Source organism: Lissotriton vulgaris, chromosome 7, assembly GCF_964263255.1.
Source record: "Lissotriton vulgaris chromosome 7, aLisVul1.2, whole genome shotgun sequence".
Taxonomy (NCBI): Eukaryota; Metazoa; Chordata; class Amphibia; order Caudata; family Salamandridae; genus Lissotriton; species Lissotriton vulgaris.
Window position 1 is genome coordinate 548,883,585 of NC_141695.1, and position 18,358 is coordinate 548,901,942.

Below are 18,358 nucleotides of genomic sequence, written 5' to 3' on the forward strand. Positions count from 1 at the left end.
GCCATTTCAATTCAATGTGCTGTGTGTAAACGACAGTGTGTTACTACATGAGGCTTAATCACCCCTCATGTCCATTAAAAGTAGGTGGGTTGCAAAGGTTTGTCGTTCTAGAAAGTGGGACATGATTCTAAATGGTTTGGGAACTACTGCACTAGACATGAAGGAGCTTATTTTTGAGAGCCCTGCGTGACATTTCCACCATATAAAGTGGTACATGCATGTCGCAGGATTCTCATAAAGAATTAGAAAGCCACGCAAAGCCACCCTGCGTAGCTTTGACTTGCCATCACTGCTATTTTTCGCCTGAGGCTTGAGCCGGGCGGTCATTCTTCTCTCTTGCTGCATTTTTAAAAATTGCTTATTGTTTTCACTTGCCCTTTGTGTCCTCTCCCCCCTGCACCAGCGCGCCGATTTAGCGCGACGCTGTGGTGTCTCTGACGATTTTGGGTAGAGACATTATTTTAAATCACTGACCATGTGAATATATTGGTTTCACTCCTCCTGCATAGCGCTGCCTCCCACAGAGGGTCCAGACGATTTCAGGGCTGTTCGACCTGCTGGCAAGGGTGGGACTATTGCGGCGGCCATCTTGGGTAGGGCTATCCTTCCTTAGGGGCGAGAGTCACCGTTATAAAAATAGACAGCCATGACTCCGCGCAGCGGACGCGATCAGCGGACGCGCCGGACTCGCGCCGGAGTCAAGCCAGAGTCCTGCCCGTCTGCGCCCGTCCGCGCACGGGCCGGGCACAGGGCTAAGAACTCTGCTGGGACCACTAAAGGAAATTATAGCAGGCAAGAACTACTAGCCATAAAACCTGACTATGCTTGTGAGCTGCACAATTTAGACCCTTCGGACTGGACAGGTCCGGTGAGTTGCCATATTTGTCACAGCACATTCTCATGGTCTCAGGTATTCGCCCTTACAACACCTATCGCCCCCACCCATACCCTAAAGGCGGGCTTAATCAATGCTAGATCTCTACCAAAACATGCCCAGCACATACATGACCTCCTAATAGATGACAACCTAGATTGTCTGTTTATCACAGAGACTTGGCTCAAACCCTGGTGCACGCCGGATCTGGTACATGCCCTACCTTTAGGGTATGGTATCCAAAGGGTTGACAGAGGTAATGAGCAACGGGGGGGGGGGGGAGTGGCCATTATACATAGAGTTATTTTTGGGTGCGTAATGACAGAACTCCACGATCTAAAGGATGCGGAAGGGATGGGCTTTAGTCTTAAAATCCATGACAACTTCTCTTTCTCCGGGGCATTAATCTATCGCCCTCCCGGCACTAGTACCGACTTTCTAGGAAGCATGGGAGACGCACTAAGCTCACTGATACTGAGATACTCAAACTTTACCCTGCTGGGGGATGTGAACATCCACCTTGAGTCTACCACTGAAGCATCCACTGCCTCCTTTAGAGAAACCATGGATGTACTGGGTCTCAAAATATGTGATACCCCAGCCACCCACGAGGCGGGTCACACGATTGATTGCATTGCTACCAACTTAGATATTTTAACAATAGATCAGTTGAAACCCCAAATATGGACAGACCATTCACTAATACCTTTTACGATCACACCAGAGACTAATACCAATAATAAGCACACCTGCAAAAGCAACTAGGCCAGACAAGAGGACTGGAAAGCCACTATGAAGCACCCAGAATTAATTTCAATAGCTAGAGATTGTAGACCTAAGTCAGCAGGATCCCCAAACCTAAACACCTTTAGGGAATGGATGACTGTACTAAAAAGTATGACCGGACAGGGAAGACGCAAGCTCAAACCCGGGAAAAAGAAGAGATCCGCTCCTTGGTTTGATCTAGAGCTCAAAAACAAACAGGGGGAACTAAGACGGGCTGAACGTAGCTGGTGGAAAAACTACCTCAGCACAGAACGCAGCAAATATAAAACGACCAAGAAAGCGTATCACGCACTAATCAAACAGGCTAAAACAAAGTACTTCACATCAGCCATAGCTACAGCCAATAGCAAACAGAAAGCGATCTTTAATATCGTGAAGGACTTTAGTAAACCCAAATGTTTAATGCAGGACATCCCTCCCTCACAAATGCTTTGTGATTCGATCGCAGACTTTTTTGAAGGAAAGGTTAGGGGTCTGACGAAAGACTTTGAGGCTCCCATTTTCGATCCAATATATGAGGACGAAAACACTAGGCAGGAAGTCACCCAGCTTACAGCTTTTCGTACAATCAGCCTAGAGGAGACAAAACGTGCCATTTTGGCAACCAAGTCAGGATCACCATTTGATCCATGTCCTATAGGACTCCTACATCTCATTGCTGATATTGTTAACTCTGACATAAATGCTATTGTTAACAACTCACTGTCTACGGCCCACGTCCCCCTTGAGTGAAAACTGGCAGCAGTAAAACCTCTACAAAAAAAACAACTCCCCGACCCCACCACACTCTCAAATCTACGTCCGATCTCATTACTTCCGGCATTGTGTAAAATCACTGAGTCAACAGTGAACAAACAGCTGACACGCTTCCTGGAAGAGAATGAGGCATGGCACCCCAATCAAGCTGGCTTTAGGACTCAACACTCCACCGAATCGGCACTCCTGTTCACTACTGAAACTATCCGCTCAGCTTTAGATCAAGGCAAGAAGGCCGTCCTGATACTATTAGACCTGTCGGCGGCCTTCGACACGGTCTCACATGCTATCTTAATAGACCGGCTAATAACATCTGGCATTAAAGGCATTGCCTTAGAGTGGATAAAAAACTTTCTTAGTGACAAGTGGTGGCCTTGGGGGAATTCCGTTCCAGTGAGAAGTCGCTGTCAACGGGAGTACCTCAAGGGTCCAGTTTGAGTCCGACATTGTTCAATGTCTATACCGCACCCTTGATACAGCTGATATCGTCTTACGGCATAGATGTAATAGCAAATGCCGACGATACTCAACTGATCCTGGTCATGGACAAAGATAACCAGGTCTGGGAGGAAAAACTTAAGTGCTGCTTAACGGCCACCTTTGAGTGGATGCGGAAAAACCACTTAAAATGTAACACAGGCAAGACCGAGATCATGCCTATAGGCCCAAAAAATGAATTTATCCCCAGACTGTGGTGGCCCGAGAAGGCAGAAATACCACCCCACACTACCTCCTCGGCTCGTAACCTTGGGGTACAGTTTGACGCCGATTTATCTTTTAAACATCAGGCGTCAAAAGTGGCAGGCACTTGCTTCGGGGTAACAAAACTGCTCAGGAAGTTCTTTGACTTACTGCCCCTCGAAGCAAGGAAAACAGTCACGATTGCATTAGTTACTTCTCATATTGACTATTGCAACAGCCTGTATGCTGGCACCAATAAGGTGGTTGCCCATAAACTCCAGATGGTACAGCATGGGGCGGCAAGGCTGGTTTTGAAATGGCCCAGAAAATCCTCTGCAACCAAAGCCCTCAATGTACTACATTGGCTGCCTATAACTAAAAGAGTCCTCCACAAAGTATTGACAATCACCTTTCGTGCTGTACATAATTTAGGCCCCATATACCTAAGGAAAAAATGTGTAAAATACTGCCCAACTCGCACACTACGGTCCTCAAATGCCAATCTTTTGACCATTCCAGGGTTCAGACTCAAGACCCGCGGGGGCAAATCCCTAGCGGTATTGGGTGCCAAAGCATGGAATGCCCTAACCCCACCATTAAGAGCACTGGACAAGGAATCTGAGTTCCGTAAACAACTGAAAACCTGGATTTACAATCTTCCAGACTCAACTGCCAGAGCACTAGTGTGACTCCGGTCCTGGTCTCCCTAAGCAGTAAGGCAACCTTTACATCTGGTTGTCCTTTTATTGGCGCCGAGATGCTCCTTGGAGCGATTGTTAGCGCGTTATAAATGAGCCTTACATCTGCATCTACATCTCATGAATCATGAGTATGACGATGCAGTGTAAATCCCTGCGTCGCCTTACTCTGCCCCGAGGGCACATACCATAGACTTTGCAATAAATGTTCCCACTCACACCTATGGAATTTGATGCTGCCCCTGATTTACAAAGTGATGTAAACCTGGGGAAGCGTCAAATCCGTACTCCTCCCAAGGCGAGGAGTAGCGAGAAGAAATGTTAATTTCGCCCACTTTTTTCACCTTCCCATGTGTAATGCATTCTGCAAGACACATCGGAAGAGGAAAACGCCTTGTAGGATTGATTTTGTGCAGGAAGGTGCTCCTTCCTGTACATAAACAATCCTGCCTGCAGCGGAGGCACTCTTGCCCAATGGTGCAAGGGTTCCTATATTGATGCTAAGCTGCCAAAATGGTGCCACTACAGGCAGAAAGGAAAGGAATGCACCGTATTGTTTAAATACTGTGCATTCCCGCCCTTTCACTTTGGCGTAGGGCAGCGCAGTAAGGTGGCTTGTGTGCTGCCCTTCGCCAAAATGCCGTAAATGAGACCCTAAGTGTTAACATAGTGACAAATATAGCAACCACAGAGTGAAAATAGCTCACTGTTCCCTGTAAATGTTTGCTCAGGCATGTGTATGCCATTATCAGCTATTTTATAGAAGTAAAGTGAGAACACATTGTTTGATCATAGAACAGAGAAGAAACCAGCAAAGCTTCATATTGAAGGATTCCTCACCTCCACTGCCCCAGCCTCTGCCCCTCCACTGTCGCAGCTCAGATGTAAAATAATATAATCAGCATTACCAGATAACCAGGAAGCACCTCTCCAAATACAATCGCCATCACTGTACTCTACTGGGTACGGGGGCTTCTTCCCATCTTTTTATTTTCATATATATATATATATATAGATATATATATCTATATATATCTATATATATATATGTTGGTTTTTGTGAGGTTGCTTCTATATTCTTTGCAGTGTTACAAGGTCAGAATACATGAGAAAGGGCAGTCAAATTGAGATAAAAGCAGATACTAGATTCTAGACATGGTTAACAAGAGGTGGCCTATCTGGCATTCCAAGTAACTCCTTGTAGTTTTTAGAGAAGTTGTGTGGGAGAAACCCTGATCTTGAGAGATTAAAGTCCAGTCTGCCTGTGCTTATCAGGTTCTATTCAGGAAGCGGTGTGGCAGGGTCCGCTCCTCCATTAGGGCAGAGGAGTGTCACCCCACTGCTTGCTCGCAGTGTGAGAAGCAGAAACATAAAATTGTATTTTAAATACCATTTTATGTTTCTGCTTCTCGCACAGTGAGAAAGCAGAAGGGTATACCTGGTTGGGGGTGGGCGGGTCGGGGAGAAGAGGCTTGCCTAATGCTGTGGGCCCTGACTGAGTGGTCAGCCGTCTGGGGCCGACCAAACCAGTCATGCGCACTATGGATTTTATCTATGTAGGCTGCATGCAGCCAACATAGAGAAAATGGCCTCTCCATAGGCGCCCGGCTGGGCACCATCCTCACCAATCACAACGCTGTCATTGCCACAGCATTGTGATTGGCTATGGGGAGGGTGGCTGCAATGTAATTTAATTCAAAATAATACAAAAAGAGTTCAGGAGCAGCTGATACATGGTCTGCCAGCAACTCATGGGTCTTGTCTGTCCTTGCAGCCTTCATCCCCAAGCAAGCAACTAGCAGCTGACCCCTTCATAACAGACGTCACCGCCTACTACCTGCGCACGGGCCTGCAGCCGGTCCACTTCCAGATTTACTTTGTGAAGGTATGTATACTAAATGTCTTTTGCTTGGTTATGTGGTGCAGCCAGTGCCCCTCCGCTCCGGATTGGGAATTGTGCATGAGTCCTGAAGAAGCACTGTTAATGTCAGCTATGTGCTGTGGACACCAAATCAGGTTGTCCGTACTATGGTTGTGTATAAAGAAACAGATGAATCAAGCATTAAGCACTGCGGATCTGGCCCCTCAACAGTCCTTGCATTCAAGGGCTGCCAAGGGGCCGAGGGTATGGCTGGGAAGTGAAGAGTAAATCCTTAGAGTAGGAAAAGACTAGGACACTTGAGCAGCAGCTTACTACCGATGGTGAACGGCACAGAGCTCTTGCCTAACTAAAGAGTGGAAACTAGGTAACATGTGCAGTGGTCAGTGATGCAAGATGACATTGTTATGTGCAGTGACTTCTTAGGTAATGGCATCACAACATGCCCTGGACTGCAAGGGTAATTGGTTTGTTAGGTCTGCTGTTACCAAAGACCTTGTATTAAAAGAAATAATGCATACATTGATATGAGAGGGGCTTTTAGTCGATTCTCTTCTTCTTCGGTCTGTGGTCGTGCCATTTAAATTTTGCTTCTGCCCACTACAGTACTGAGAATGGGGCAGATGGTCAACCCATTGGCTAATCTCAATGTGCGTGTCAGCATTTACCTCGTGCACAATGTTCACTTCCACTCTAACAGAATTCCTATTTCACTCTAAGGGGTTTTGTGAAACAATGTTTTCAGTTTTTTACAAATACATTAATCTTCTTGCTCTTATTGGTTTGTATTGCATTTTGACTGGGCTTGGTAGCCCCTACACACTCCTAATGGGCCGCTCACTGATGCTTGCTGTGCTCTGCATCCAAAGCCGGCACTGCTTTGGTAGCCAACTTTGCAATATATATATTTTTATTCTTTGTCACTTTTCACCATTTCTTACATGTTTGCCGTCTTTCAAAGGTAAAGAATAATAATGAAACAGCATTTTTTTTTTAAAAGGGCTGCCGTGCTTTTGTACGCATGGCAGCCATCTTGGATTGCTTTTCTCACATTCTTTATATTTCTTAGATGGTCGACATGTTGAAGACAATATGTTGAACATTTTGGATACATAAACAAGTAAAATAGTTTACAGACTGAAATAAGCATTGGAAATGTCAATAGCTTTAATGCCACATTTTGGAGGCCAGACGGTTTGACTTTGCCAATGCTTGTTTTTTTTGTATTTACATATGAAGCATTCTGGCTCTTTTTAGATGTTACCCTTCAGTCCATGCACACATAACATTACCAATTGTTTTCGTTTCACCAGGATCCGTGGTTTTCAGCCCTGATCTTTCGTTAAGAAAGAACTGTGCATTCTGGGAGCATCAGTTTTGGGTCCATTTATTTGAAAAATTTGCACAAACACACCTGAAAACAATGATTTGTAAACGGAAAGCTCATCTGTAAAATGGTATACACATTTTAGTAAAGCTTGGTTTGTTAAGCATTCACTAGTGAGAACTGTCATACAGCTGCTCAGAGTTTAGTACCTCAACTTACTTAACTCAACTGTTCTTCCTTTCAGGATTAGATATGGGTAATAATGTTTGCATTCACAAATACAACATATAAAGCGCTTTAGAGTCAGGGCTATATAAAAAAACAACTCGCTATTATCACCATTAAAGAATGAATCTCTCTCCACTGAAAATGAAATTGTTTTGTTCTCTCTTGGAATTTTTTTTACTGAAAGCAAAGCACATATACCCTTCCCTTGACTCATAAGCTGAATTCAAACAAAAAGATTCACTGGACTCTTTTTGGCTGAATAAAGTAATCACTTGATAAAAAGTGGGCAGACAGATAAGCGCTTGAAAGGTTCTTCTCTCCAGATGTTTTCCTTCACGACGTGGATTTGTTAGCAGGTAAAAATCCTATTTGTGTACCAAGTTGAAAGTGTCTGCAGTAATAGACAATCATTACACATGCGACTTAGCCGTTGATGGGGCATTGCCATTCTTGACCTAGAAATTGTAGGACAGCGACCTCCACTGGTATCCACTCTATAATTGTGCCTTGGAGATTGCCACTCACATGGGTGTCCACTCACCTTCTTTACCATCCAAGGCCCTTTAAAATCTTTAATGGGATCATCCTAACAAAACTACAACATCTTCTAAAATGACTTGCCATTATCACGTTTAGCTGGACCAACTTCTTAAAACGCCTGCCTTTGCCACTTTTGATAGTGATGAACTTAGTAGCAATGAGGGGCGTCAGGTTTGTTCTTGTAAAGCTGAACTGTTGCTGTGTGTTTTATTTAGAGGTGACAGCAGGCAGACTTTTCCAGTGCTCTAGATGCACCAATGTAATCTCTCATAGGAATGTGTTCAGCTGTGCAGGCTAGAGCAGCATGCAGACAAGACAATAGCATGTTCATCTTTGAAGCAATTTCATACAACCTTAGTCATACAAGGAATGAAAGAAATATGGGGGAAACACCCACTGCAGCTTGAAGTAGAAGTCTAATGTTCGGTATTTTCCACCACACTTTTACTAACATCCAAGTTGTGGCCATGTACATTTTCTGTGGGTATGCCGTTACTTCAGAGATTCCAAGCTAATGTCTAGAATAATGTCACAATCTAAAGAAAGGGTCATTTCAACTGTGACTTAATTAGTCAGGGAAAGATATGTCTCAAATATGTTTAGTAATTAGGTGTTTTTCCTAGTGAAAACAGAGTATATCCTATAATATCCATTGTATTTTGATTTGGGACTGTCAAAGGAGCTGGGAGAGGTGCAGTGGAGAATGAGTAGGGCATATGGGTGCCTCCAGTCTTGAGTCACCATATGCTGCTCCCAGCCCACCACTGCCACCACCAACATAAGAGGCCTTCACACCCTGTGTCAAAGGAGCAGAGGGGAGCTGATGATGTGGGACAAGACCGGAAGTCTGAGGGCTGACATGGGACTCCAATCTCCAGAGTCGTAGATGCTGCTATAGGCCTGCCCTATCACAAAAGTTGCTTTCTCTATTGGCAGGACAAGCTGTCCGCGGAGCCAGGGAAATTCAGGAGCACAAGAGGAATTCTGACGAATACTTTTAAACACAGATTCCTCACCTTTAAAAAAGAAATTAAATCAATACCTCCCAAGGTGGAGGGTATGTGGAATGGTCTCAGACCGAAGAGTCATGCAGGCCTAAAAAAGGAAAATCGCCTTCCCATTGTCAACATCAGTGCCTGGGCCCGGAGGCGTCCCGGAGGCGAGCGGAGCGACGGGCGGGGCTGTATCAACGCGATTACCAATTCCTGCTGCCACTATGGTATGTTATACGTCGCTCGAGCTTCGGTCTCTGCAAAAGGTATCCTGCGCTTGTCACAACGTTTTTCCCGGTCGATACAGGGGTAAGAGACGGTGTCCTGGTTGTGGTTGGTTACCAGGCAATGCCCTGGCCACTATACCAAATAGGGAGGTGGACAGTGTGAAGCATCTCTGCCTGCTTTTAAATACTAGATCAGTGCGCAGACATGCTCAGGATATCTATGATCTCCTGGCCACTGAAAAGCCGTTGTCTGATGTTGACAGAGACATGGTTAGGGGATTCGTCTAATCCCGACATAGCTACAGCAATTCCCCCAGAATACAATATCTTCAGGCAAGATAGATCGGAGGGGAGGGGCTGGGGTGTGGCACTTGTGGTGAATAAATCCGCGCATGCTCCATTATTCCCATGGATGCCATCACAGGATCTGAATCCCTTGCTTTCTCTATAGCATTGGCGCCTCATCAATCTCTTAAAGGGCTTTTAGTTTACAGGCCCCCTGGACCGGCTGAATCCTTCTTCGACGAGCTCCAGTCGGCAATTTCGGCACTGGTTCTGAGAGCTGAGCACTGTGTATTGGCCGGGGATTTTAATTTCCATATGGATGAGGGATTGGACCCTGACACGATCAAATTGATTGATATCACGGCCCCCCTAGGCCTTGCCCCCTACCTCTCTGGGCCAACGCATGAAAAGGGCCATACCTTGGATCAGGTCATCTCCACGTCCCCCATAGAGGTGATGGCACTTTTGCCGGTGCTCTGGTCAGATCATAGGCTGGCCAAATTTTATGTACTGGGCACAAAGAGACCATCGAGCACTGCTCTTAGGCAGCAGGGACGAGCCCCTAGGGCGTATCACCGGGTGACTCCAGAAATGTTGGCTCGGGCATTTCTTGATCATCCCTGCCCTCTTACGGGAGACCTGGAGAGGGATTTAGAGTCCCTGCAGGCGTGGCTAACAGATAGGCTGAATGATCTAGCCCCTGCGATGGCCCCTGATTAATATCTAAACGGGTTTCTGCCCCCTGGTTTACTGAAGCACTGTCGGCTTCTCGACGGCAATGCAAGGTGGCTGAAAGGGTTTGGCGGTCACAGTATGATCCCGCGGCCAGGCTTGTCTTCAGGATAGCGGTTAAAGCTTACCATCGGGATATCCTCCTCGAGAAAAAAGGCTATTTTGCAAGGAGGATAGAGGCCCCCTCTAATTCCTGCAAGGAGTTTTTTACAATTGTTAGGGAATTCACGGCCCCACGATCTAATTCGACCCAGGCCGTTCCTTCTGAGTCGTGGGTTTCTGCTCTTGCCAACTTTTTTACCACCAAGATAAAACTGATCCAGGACTCTTTTCCCTTGAGGGTGGTTGAAGTACCTCCCAGCTTCGAGGACGGGTCAGTTCCATTGGCCCCTCTGGGTTCAGTCTTGGCAGATTTTCCGCCAATTTCAGTTGTCTCGTCATTGGCACTTATGGCCAACCTTAAATCTGAGTCGCCTCTTGACCCTTGCCCGGCGAAATTTCTGGCGAAAATGGCTGAAGTTGTAAATCCGTTGGCGAACCCACTTTTCAATCTCTCCTTGAGTCGGGGGGTGGTCCCGCAGGCTTGGAAGCAGGTGATAGTTATTCCCCTTCTCAAGAAGCCTGGCCTAGACCCTGAGGCTTTGGCCAACTACAGGCCTATCTCTCTTCTCCCTGCGCTGGTTAAGATCTTGGAGAAGCATGTGCATATCGTGCTTTCCAATTTTTGGGAATCTCACAATTTGCTGCACCCCACTCAATCTGGCTTCCGCCCCAATCTAAGCACCGAGACGGCGCTTTTGGAGGTGTCCGAAGCCATTTAAGAGGCACTGGACTCGGGGGGCAAAGCTATGCTTGTAATGCTTGACCTGTCGGCGGCCTTTGACACCGTCCCCCATGAGGGTCTCCTCGCCAGACTTCATGAGATTGGTCTGAGGGGGACGGTGCTCAGCTGGTTTAGATCATTCTTGGCTGGCCGTCAACAAACGGTCTGGGCCTCACCCAGCTCTGCCGTGATGCGCCTTTGGGAGTCGGAGTCCCGCAGGGCTCTGTGTTGAGCCCGACTCTTTTTAACATCTTTATGACCCCTCTAGCGGCATTGGCGGAGTCTTTTGGGGCCCAGATCGTATCCTATGCCGACGATACCCAGCTCCTCTTTACGTGCAGGAAAGGAGAAGATTTTGATGGAGAGAGTATCCGTGAGTGCCTTGGGGCTGTTTTTAAATGGTTCCAGCTTAACAGCCTCAAGTGCAACCCAGACAAATCTGAGGTCCTCTTCTTCGGCTGTCCATCTGACCCAGACTGGCAGGAATGGTGGCCTGTTAATGTTTCCTCCAGCGTGCTCTTCCCAGCTAGCAAAGAATTTGGGGATCAAGATTGATAATGGTCTGACGTTAAGATCTCAGATCCTTGGTCTTACGGGAACATGTTTTGGCCTCCTCAGGATGCTCCGTAAGTTCCTTCCTTTGCTCTCAGAAGATCATAGGAAGACGACGGTGCAGGCCTTAATTGGTTCAAGACTGGACTATTCCAACGTCCTATACCTTGTTCTGCCGGAATATCTCCTGCAACGGTTGCAGGTGGTCCAGAACTCGGCCGCGCGGGCCATTTTTGGCCTGTATAGGCGAGCCAGAGTCTCTGGCCTTTTGCAGTCGCTCCACTGGCTGCCTATCCGGAAGCGGATAGTTTTTAAGGCCTTGACCTTGGCCCACTAGGCTCTCCACGCCTCGGGAGCAAAATATCTCCAAAGGAGGCTTGCCTTTTACCATCCGGCCCGATCTCTGAATCATTGTTCCTTGCTGTGGTCCCTCGAGTAAAAAGGGCCCGCATTGGAGGTCGCTCTTTTAGGGTGTTGGCACCACAGCTTTGGAATACTATGCCTTTGGCATTACGCAGCACCTCTAATTTGCTGACTTTTAGGAAGGGCCTTAAAACTTGGCTTTTTGCCCTTTAGTTCGCTTTTCTCTCTTTCTGCTGGGTCTGTTTTATTTTACTGTGTTGTGTTATTCTGCTAAAGGCTTTCAATAAAAGCACCGGGACACTCTATGGAGTAGCCGTGCGCTATAAAAGACTAAATTAACATAACATAACATAAGTGGACTTTTTAGATGATGCTGAACAGCAAGGATAACAGCCACTACTTCAGGATGGAGACTGAATGTGGTCAAGTGCCGTAGGGAGGTATAGAACGTGTAGAGGGTGCAGAACCTTACCCTGCTGCGTCAACAGAATATCCTCTGGAAGCAGAAACCTGATCAAGAGACAGAAGCTCATACCTAGAAGTTCCAGGAAGCAGTGGACTGGAGTAGTCTCCAGCTATGAGACTTCTTTCCCCTCCTTGTCTTGCTTCTGAGGTGAGTTCCTCCTTTGCAGACATGCTTATGATGGTGGCTATGGTTTTGGAGTTACCTCTGCCTACGGTGGAAAAATCTATTGATCCCCTGATTGATGTACTTTATCAGGGTCAGACAGGGGTGGAGCCTGTTCTCCCATACAGTGAGGCCCTGTATGGCATTGTTGGGTACTTGGGCTAAGCCTGATACGGTGGTCTCAGTGGATCATGCTGTGTCTCGCAGGCACCTGCCTGCTCCTCGAGATTCAGCTTTTCTCCTCAGGCATCGTACCTGTCTTAGCCTTGTGGTACTGGCTGTATCAGCCTTTCAGGATATGGATTCTAGAAGGCAAGATTTGTATGGCAGACATATTTTTTCCTCAACTAGTTTTGCCTTAAGATCCACTAACACACCTTGTGTTCTTGGTCGTTTTTCTCACGCTTTGTGGAATTCATTGCATACTATGATGCTAACACTTCCGGATGGCTTCCAACCTAATCTGGAACAGTGGGTTAGGGATGGACAATAGGCAGCTTGGCTGATTATTACATTTGGCATGGATACTACTGATTCAGTAGGTTGGGCCATGGCATCCTCTTTGGCACTATAACGTAGTGCATGGTTACCTATGTCAGGTTTTTCAGAAGCGGTCTAGGCTACCTTGGTCTATATGCACTTTGATAGCACACATCTTTTTGGGGACCAGATTCGGCTTTATGGCGTTTATGTGATAGGCAAAGTGAAACAAGGTCCTAATTTCTTTTTTCTCTTATTATATTCCTCTGCGATTTTCCCTATACTAGGTTTGTATGGGGATTATTACTTTTTTGCTTCTTACATGTCTGACTATGTTATGGCAGTGCAATGGTGGTATAAGTTCCGCCTGATGATGACACCTGACGTGGTATTCATTTGCTTAGCAGATACCATTGTTTCAATAATGTCTTTGACTGATTATGTGGTACAAGGATACCTTTTTCATAGGTTTTTCCCTTTTCTTTTTTCCTGTGATGATGGGCTTCATGCTCAAGAGGTCATTTTCTTGTGATGTTTCTTCCGGTTAGGAAGTTTACCTTTGCCTCATGCTTCTTTGGAAGCAGTTCAATATGCTGACATGCATTACTTTTAATTTTGAGTATCTCTTATAGGGACATCTTGCTTATGCCCTATGGTAGCCCTTTTAAACAGAGAGTATGCTTATTCTTTACACCTACACACTTCAGTGCAGTTTTGAGTCTGTTTTGACCAAGATTTCCCCATAGACATTTTTTTTATCAGTTTTTCATCTGATTGAAGTCCTTTTCACTAGTTTTGGAGGGGTGCCCTTTGCTTTGGATTCAAGTGGTGCACGGATTGATTTTGCATTAGGTGGTTTTTGCAAAGGTCATGCTACCCTATTAGGGGGTATGCCAACTTTATCACGTTGTGTTTTCCTTGCTTGCGCATGGGGCTTTGTCCCTTAAGATGTATTTCTCTTTCTGATGGATACTTCTGCCTGTGAATTCCTTACCTTTTGAATACCTCCTGCGCCAGTATTTCGTGGAAATTCTTTCCTAGCTCTCCCACGTCGATGAAGAGGTCATAATAGCACAGCTCCACTCGCGACTCCGTATGACGTCATCGGAGCCATAAGAAGACCTCGTCTGCGTGCTGACATCAGTTTCCTTTTTTCCACCCGTCCGTCGACGCGTAACGGGTTTTCTTGGGGCTCTCCATTTTCTTTGGGTTTTAAATTGTGTGGAGAATGGGTACACCCTCCCTTTTTTAGAGTTTGCTCCTCCTTTACCCTCCTCGCCAGGGTTGGTGTTCAGAGGACCAGTTGTTGCTTTTGCAGCAGAAGGTTCTTACCTTGTTACCGAAAGGTGCTATAGAGGGGCTTCCAGAGCAGGAAAAGGGTCAGGGGTGCTACTCCTGGTATTTCCTAATCCCCAAAAAGGACAGTCGATTAAGGCCAAATTTGGACCTCAGGATTTTGAATCTTTACCTCAGGCAGTAAAAGTTCAAAATGTTGACCTTGGCTCAGGTTCTTCTTGCACTGCAACAGAAAGACTGGATGGTGTCCATCGATCTGCAGGATTCGTATTTTCATCTTCCCATTCTGAGGCCACATTGGAAGTATCTCAGGTTTACGGTCAAACCGCAACACTACCAGTTTGCTGTCCTTCCGTTTGGTCTGACCTCCGCACCTCCGGTCTTTACAAAGGTGATGGTGGTGGTAGCAGTACATCTCAGAAGGTCAGGGTTTGACAATGGTATAAGACACCCGTAAGGATAGTTTTATTTTTTAGTGTTGCGTACAAACTCTGAACTAATTGTCTAACCGGTATATGTATATGTGTATATATATATATATATATATTCACTTAAAAAACCATAGGTTTCAGGCCTTATATAGTTAGGAATTAGCATTTAAAAATCCATTGAAATTGCTCCTATATGGTTAGTTGTACTAACTATATTTCGCGCAATCCACTGCTGATGATGTCACATGTTACATCATTCATGACCTGGTCAGTGACATCACTGATGACATCTCATTTGACATCACTGATGAAATCATCCAGTGACTGTGTGTTTCTGTAAATTTTAAATATGTTTTACATACTGAAGAATGAGTGGATGTATAAGTGTCTGGATGAAGGATTTAGTAGGTGCGTGACTGACTGTATTGAGTGAGTGATTAAATGTGTCTTACTAAATGCATGGGTTAGTGAATAAACTGTCTGAGTGTGTGCCTCAGTATGTCTGTTGTGTAAGGTTCTGCATGTGTTGATCAGTAGCTATATGAGTGGCTATATGGGTTATTGATTGGTTGCCCAAGTATTTGAATGGGAGACTGAGTGTGTGTGTGGGTGGCTGGGAGGTGTGTGACTCTGTGCATAGATGTGTGAGCAGTTGATTTACTAGGTGTATGAGTTCAAGAGTGCATGTGGAAACAGCTATATGGGCGGTTGACCGTGTGCATGGGTGTGTTGGTGAGTGAATGGATATCTCAGTGCTACATGTCCAAGTAAGTACATATGTAAAACACAGTGCATGTGATAGTTGGCATATATAAATGACTATACATGAGAGCCAGTGAATGTGCGAGTGGCTGTATGGATCATTGCGTACTTGTATCAGTGATTGTATAAGAGAGTAAGTATGTGTTAGTATATGTTTGAATAAGTAAGGTGTTGTGTGTATAACTGTATAGTTGAGGAAATGGAAGTGTGATTGATTCTTTGCATGACTGACTAGGTGTGTGAGTAACTCCATGAATGAGTGGCCGTGTGTGAGTGTCTGCATAGGTGTATGAGTGCATATGATAGTGTTGTATTGATAAGTGACTGTATGTATGAGTGATTCTATGGGTGAATGAGTGAATGTGTGTGTAGACCTAGGAATCAGTGAATGCGTATGTAGTAACTGGTATTGGTGTGTCAATGGTTTCAAGAATGGTAGTCTGTATTTAACACTGGGTGTATCAAAAGTTATATTAGAGTGTGAGGAGGTGCATCGTATTATCACATGAATGATATCATCAGTGATGTGATCAGTGATGTCAAATGAGATGTCATCAGTGATGTCATCAGTGATGTCATTAGTGATGTCACTGACCATGTCATGAATGATGTAATATGTGACATCATCAGCAGTGGATTGCGGGTGCGCGAAATATAGTTAGTACAACTAACCATATAGGAGCAATTTCAATGGCTTTTTAAATGCTAATTCCTAACTATATAAGGCCTGAAACCTATGGTTTTTTTAAGAGAATTTGCAAGGTTTTTAAAATGCTAATTCCTAACTATATAAGGCCTGAAACCTATGGTTTTTTAAGTGAATTTGCAATGTTTTTTAAATGCTAATTCCTAACTATAATACTATATATGGCCTGAAACCTATGGTTTTTTAAGTGAATTTGCAAGGTTTTTTAAATGCTAATTCCTAACTATATACGGCCTGAAACCTATGATTTTTCAGTGAATTTGCAAGGTTTTTTAAATGCTAATTCCTAACTATATTGGGCGTGAAACCTATATTTTTTTTCAATAAATTCCAAAGGTTTTGTAAATGCTAATTCTATTAGCGGATAACATTTATATATGATGTTATCCTTCTGGGACCACCTGAGCAGCCATCTTGTTTCTCAGGAGAAGTGAGGCACAAGAGAGCACAAAACAAGAGTGGAAAACGCGAAAAGGGGGCAGGGTAGAGACCCCCTGACCCCTAGCCCTTCTCAGGGGGTCCCAGAAGGACCACCAAGTGCAATTTTTTTTTTAAATCGCGGGGTACGCGCACGGTAGGCGTACCGTACGGTGTGCGTACCCCTCTATTTTTTTCGAATTTTTTTTTTGCCCTTGGGGGTCCTTCTGCTACCTTGGATACTCCGCGTGCAGGGGAAACTCGTATTCCGGTTCTCCTGTACGCGGACGACGCAGCTTTAATAGCTCGGACCCCCATAGGTTTGCAAAAACTTTTAAATGCTTTTAATGATTTTATGTTATCATTAGACTTAGTGATAAACAACTCCAAATCTCACGTCATGGCTTTTGGGGCTGGTAAAAACAACTCCAAACAGTTCTACTGCAATGGTGACGTGATCACTAATGTTAAAATTTTCACGTACCTGGGTATAATCTTTGACACCAAGGGGAGTTGGGCTCCGCAAATTGTAGCTAAAACTAAAGCGGTCAGAAGCTCGGCCACTGCTATCCTAAGTTTTGCCAGGAGACTGGGCGGGAAGCCAACAGGTGCCTTACTTAACTTGTACAGGGCAAAATCAGTGGCAATAGCCAGGTACGGCTCGGGTTTGTGGGGCTATGTAAATAGTGAACCAGTTCAAAGGGAAGAAAATAAGTTCCTGCGTTCCACCTTAGGGCTTCCCCAATCTACAGCCACGTTCTCAGTTCACCAGGAAGTTGGGCTTGGGTATATATCTGACACCCTTCTTATGGCCCCTATCTTGTTATGGATAAGGCTTTGGACCAATAAAAACTTGGGTCTAAATCATAAAATACTGGTGGACTGTTTAAAACTAGATAATTATAAAAACATTATTTGGCTTTCATATATACAAAAGTGCTCTCTGGACCTGGGACGTCCTGATATTTTTCAGGCCCCTCAGGGTCTAAGATATATAAGGAGGGGTCCCAGATGGAACAAATTAGAACACAAAAATCAACAGTTTGACAGAATTCACTTCATCAATATGAATTTCAAAGAATGTTATTTAATATACATCCTTCTTTGAAAACTAATTACCAAGTTTTTTACAATAATATAATTTAAAGCATTTCATGATAAGCCCAGAGAAAAGCGTGAAGGGGGGAGTGAAGGAAGGAAATTTGTGCAACATAGGTTCAAATTAGTCATAGAGAAATAACATAGTATGCGGTCTCATCAGTATTTGCACATGTAGTACCACATTAGACATTTACACATTGTCATGTATCAACTCATAAAATAAAACAATCCTATCCTGTTAATGGCTGGCACAGTCACAAATGAACAGTTTGCCAACAGGTAAGAGCAGATAACAGTATGTCGACGTTTCGACCCCAGTTGAGCAGGCGACGCTATTGCCCTACAGCGGGGTCTTCCTCAGGACGGGTGATAGTGGGGTGTGGGGGTAGTATACAAGGGCACACGAAGCACGATGATTCTAATGGCTCCGTCTGATACCGTTGTTGGGCCAAGGGCTCCTAATGTCAAGAGAGCGTGATCCTATTCACGCTGCGGCGCTCCTAGGTGTTATTTTATATGGAAAACAGCTTCTACTGTTGAAAAATGTCTCATCATTAAAGAGTGCAACAAGCGTTTACGCTCGCAATGGCTTTTACTCGAGTAAACGGAGTGATGTGCTGATGAGTAGCGAGGTTTCTTTCCCGCTTGCATTTCTCCATTCTTCGGGGACGCAGGAAAAACCAGAGAGGAAATTTCGAGCGCCTTTGAAGAGGCAGCATTTCCAAGCACTAATTTTGAAGTGAAAAGCCATTGCGAGCGTAAACGCCAACAACGGTATCAGACGGAGCCATTAG

The 18,358-nt window shown here is 45.0% G+C and overlaps 1 protein-coding gene across 2 annotated transcripts in view; it reads left to right on the plus strand.

The window, feature by feature from the left end:
* The window catches only part of PIK3R6 (phosphoinositide-3-kinase regulatory subunit 6), a 688,429-nt gene that overhangs the window by 554,799 nt on the left and 115,272 nt on the right, over positions 1 to 18,358 (plus strand). For both annotated transcript variants that reach the window (XM_086930633.1, XM_086930634.1), the window contains exon 15: positions 5,570 to 5,680. In XM_086930633.1, coding sequence (XP_086786759.1) covers positions 5,570 to 5,680 — 111 coding nt within the window. The remainder of the gene's footprint in view (positions 1 to 5,569; positions 5,681 to 18,358) is intronic.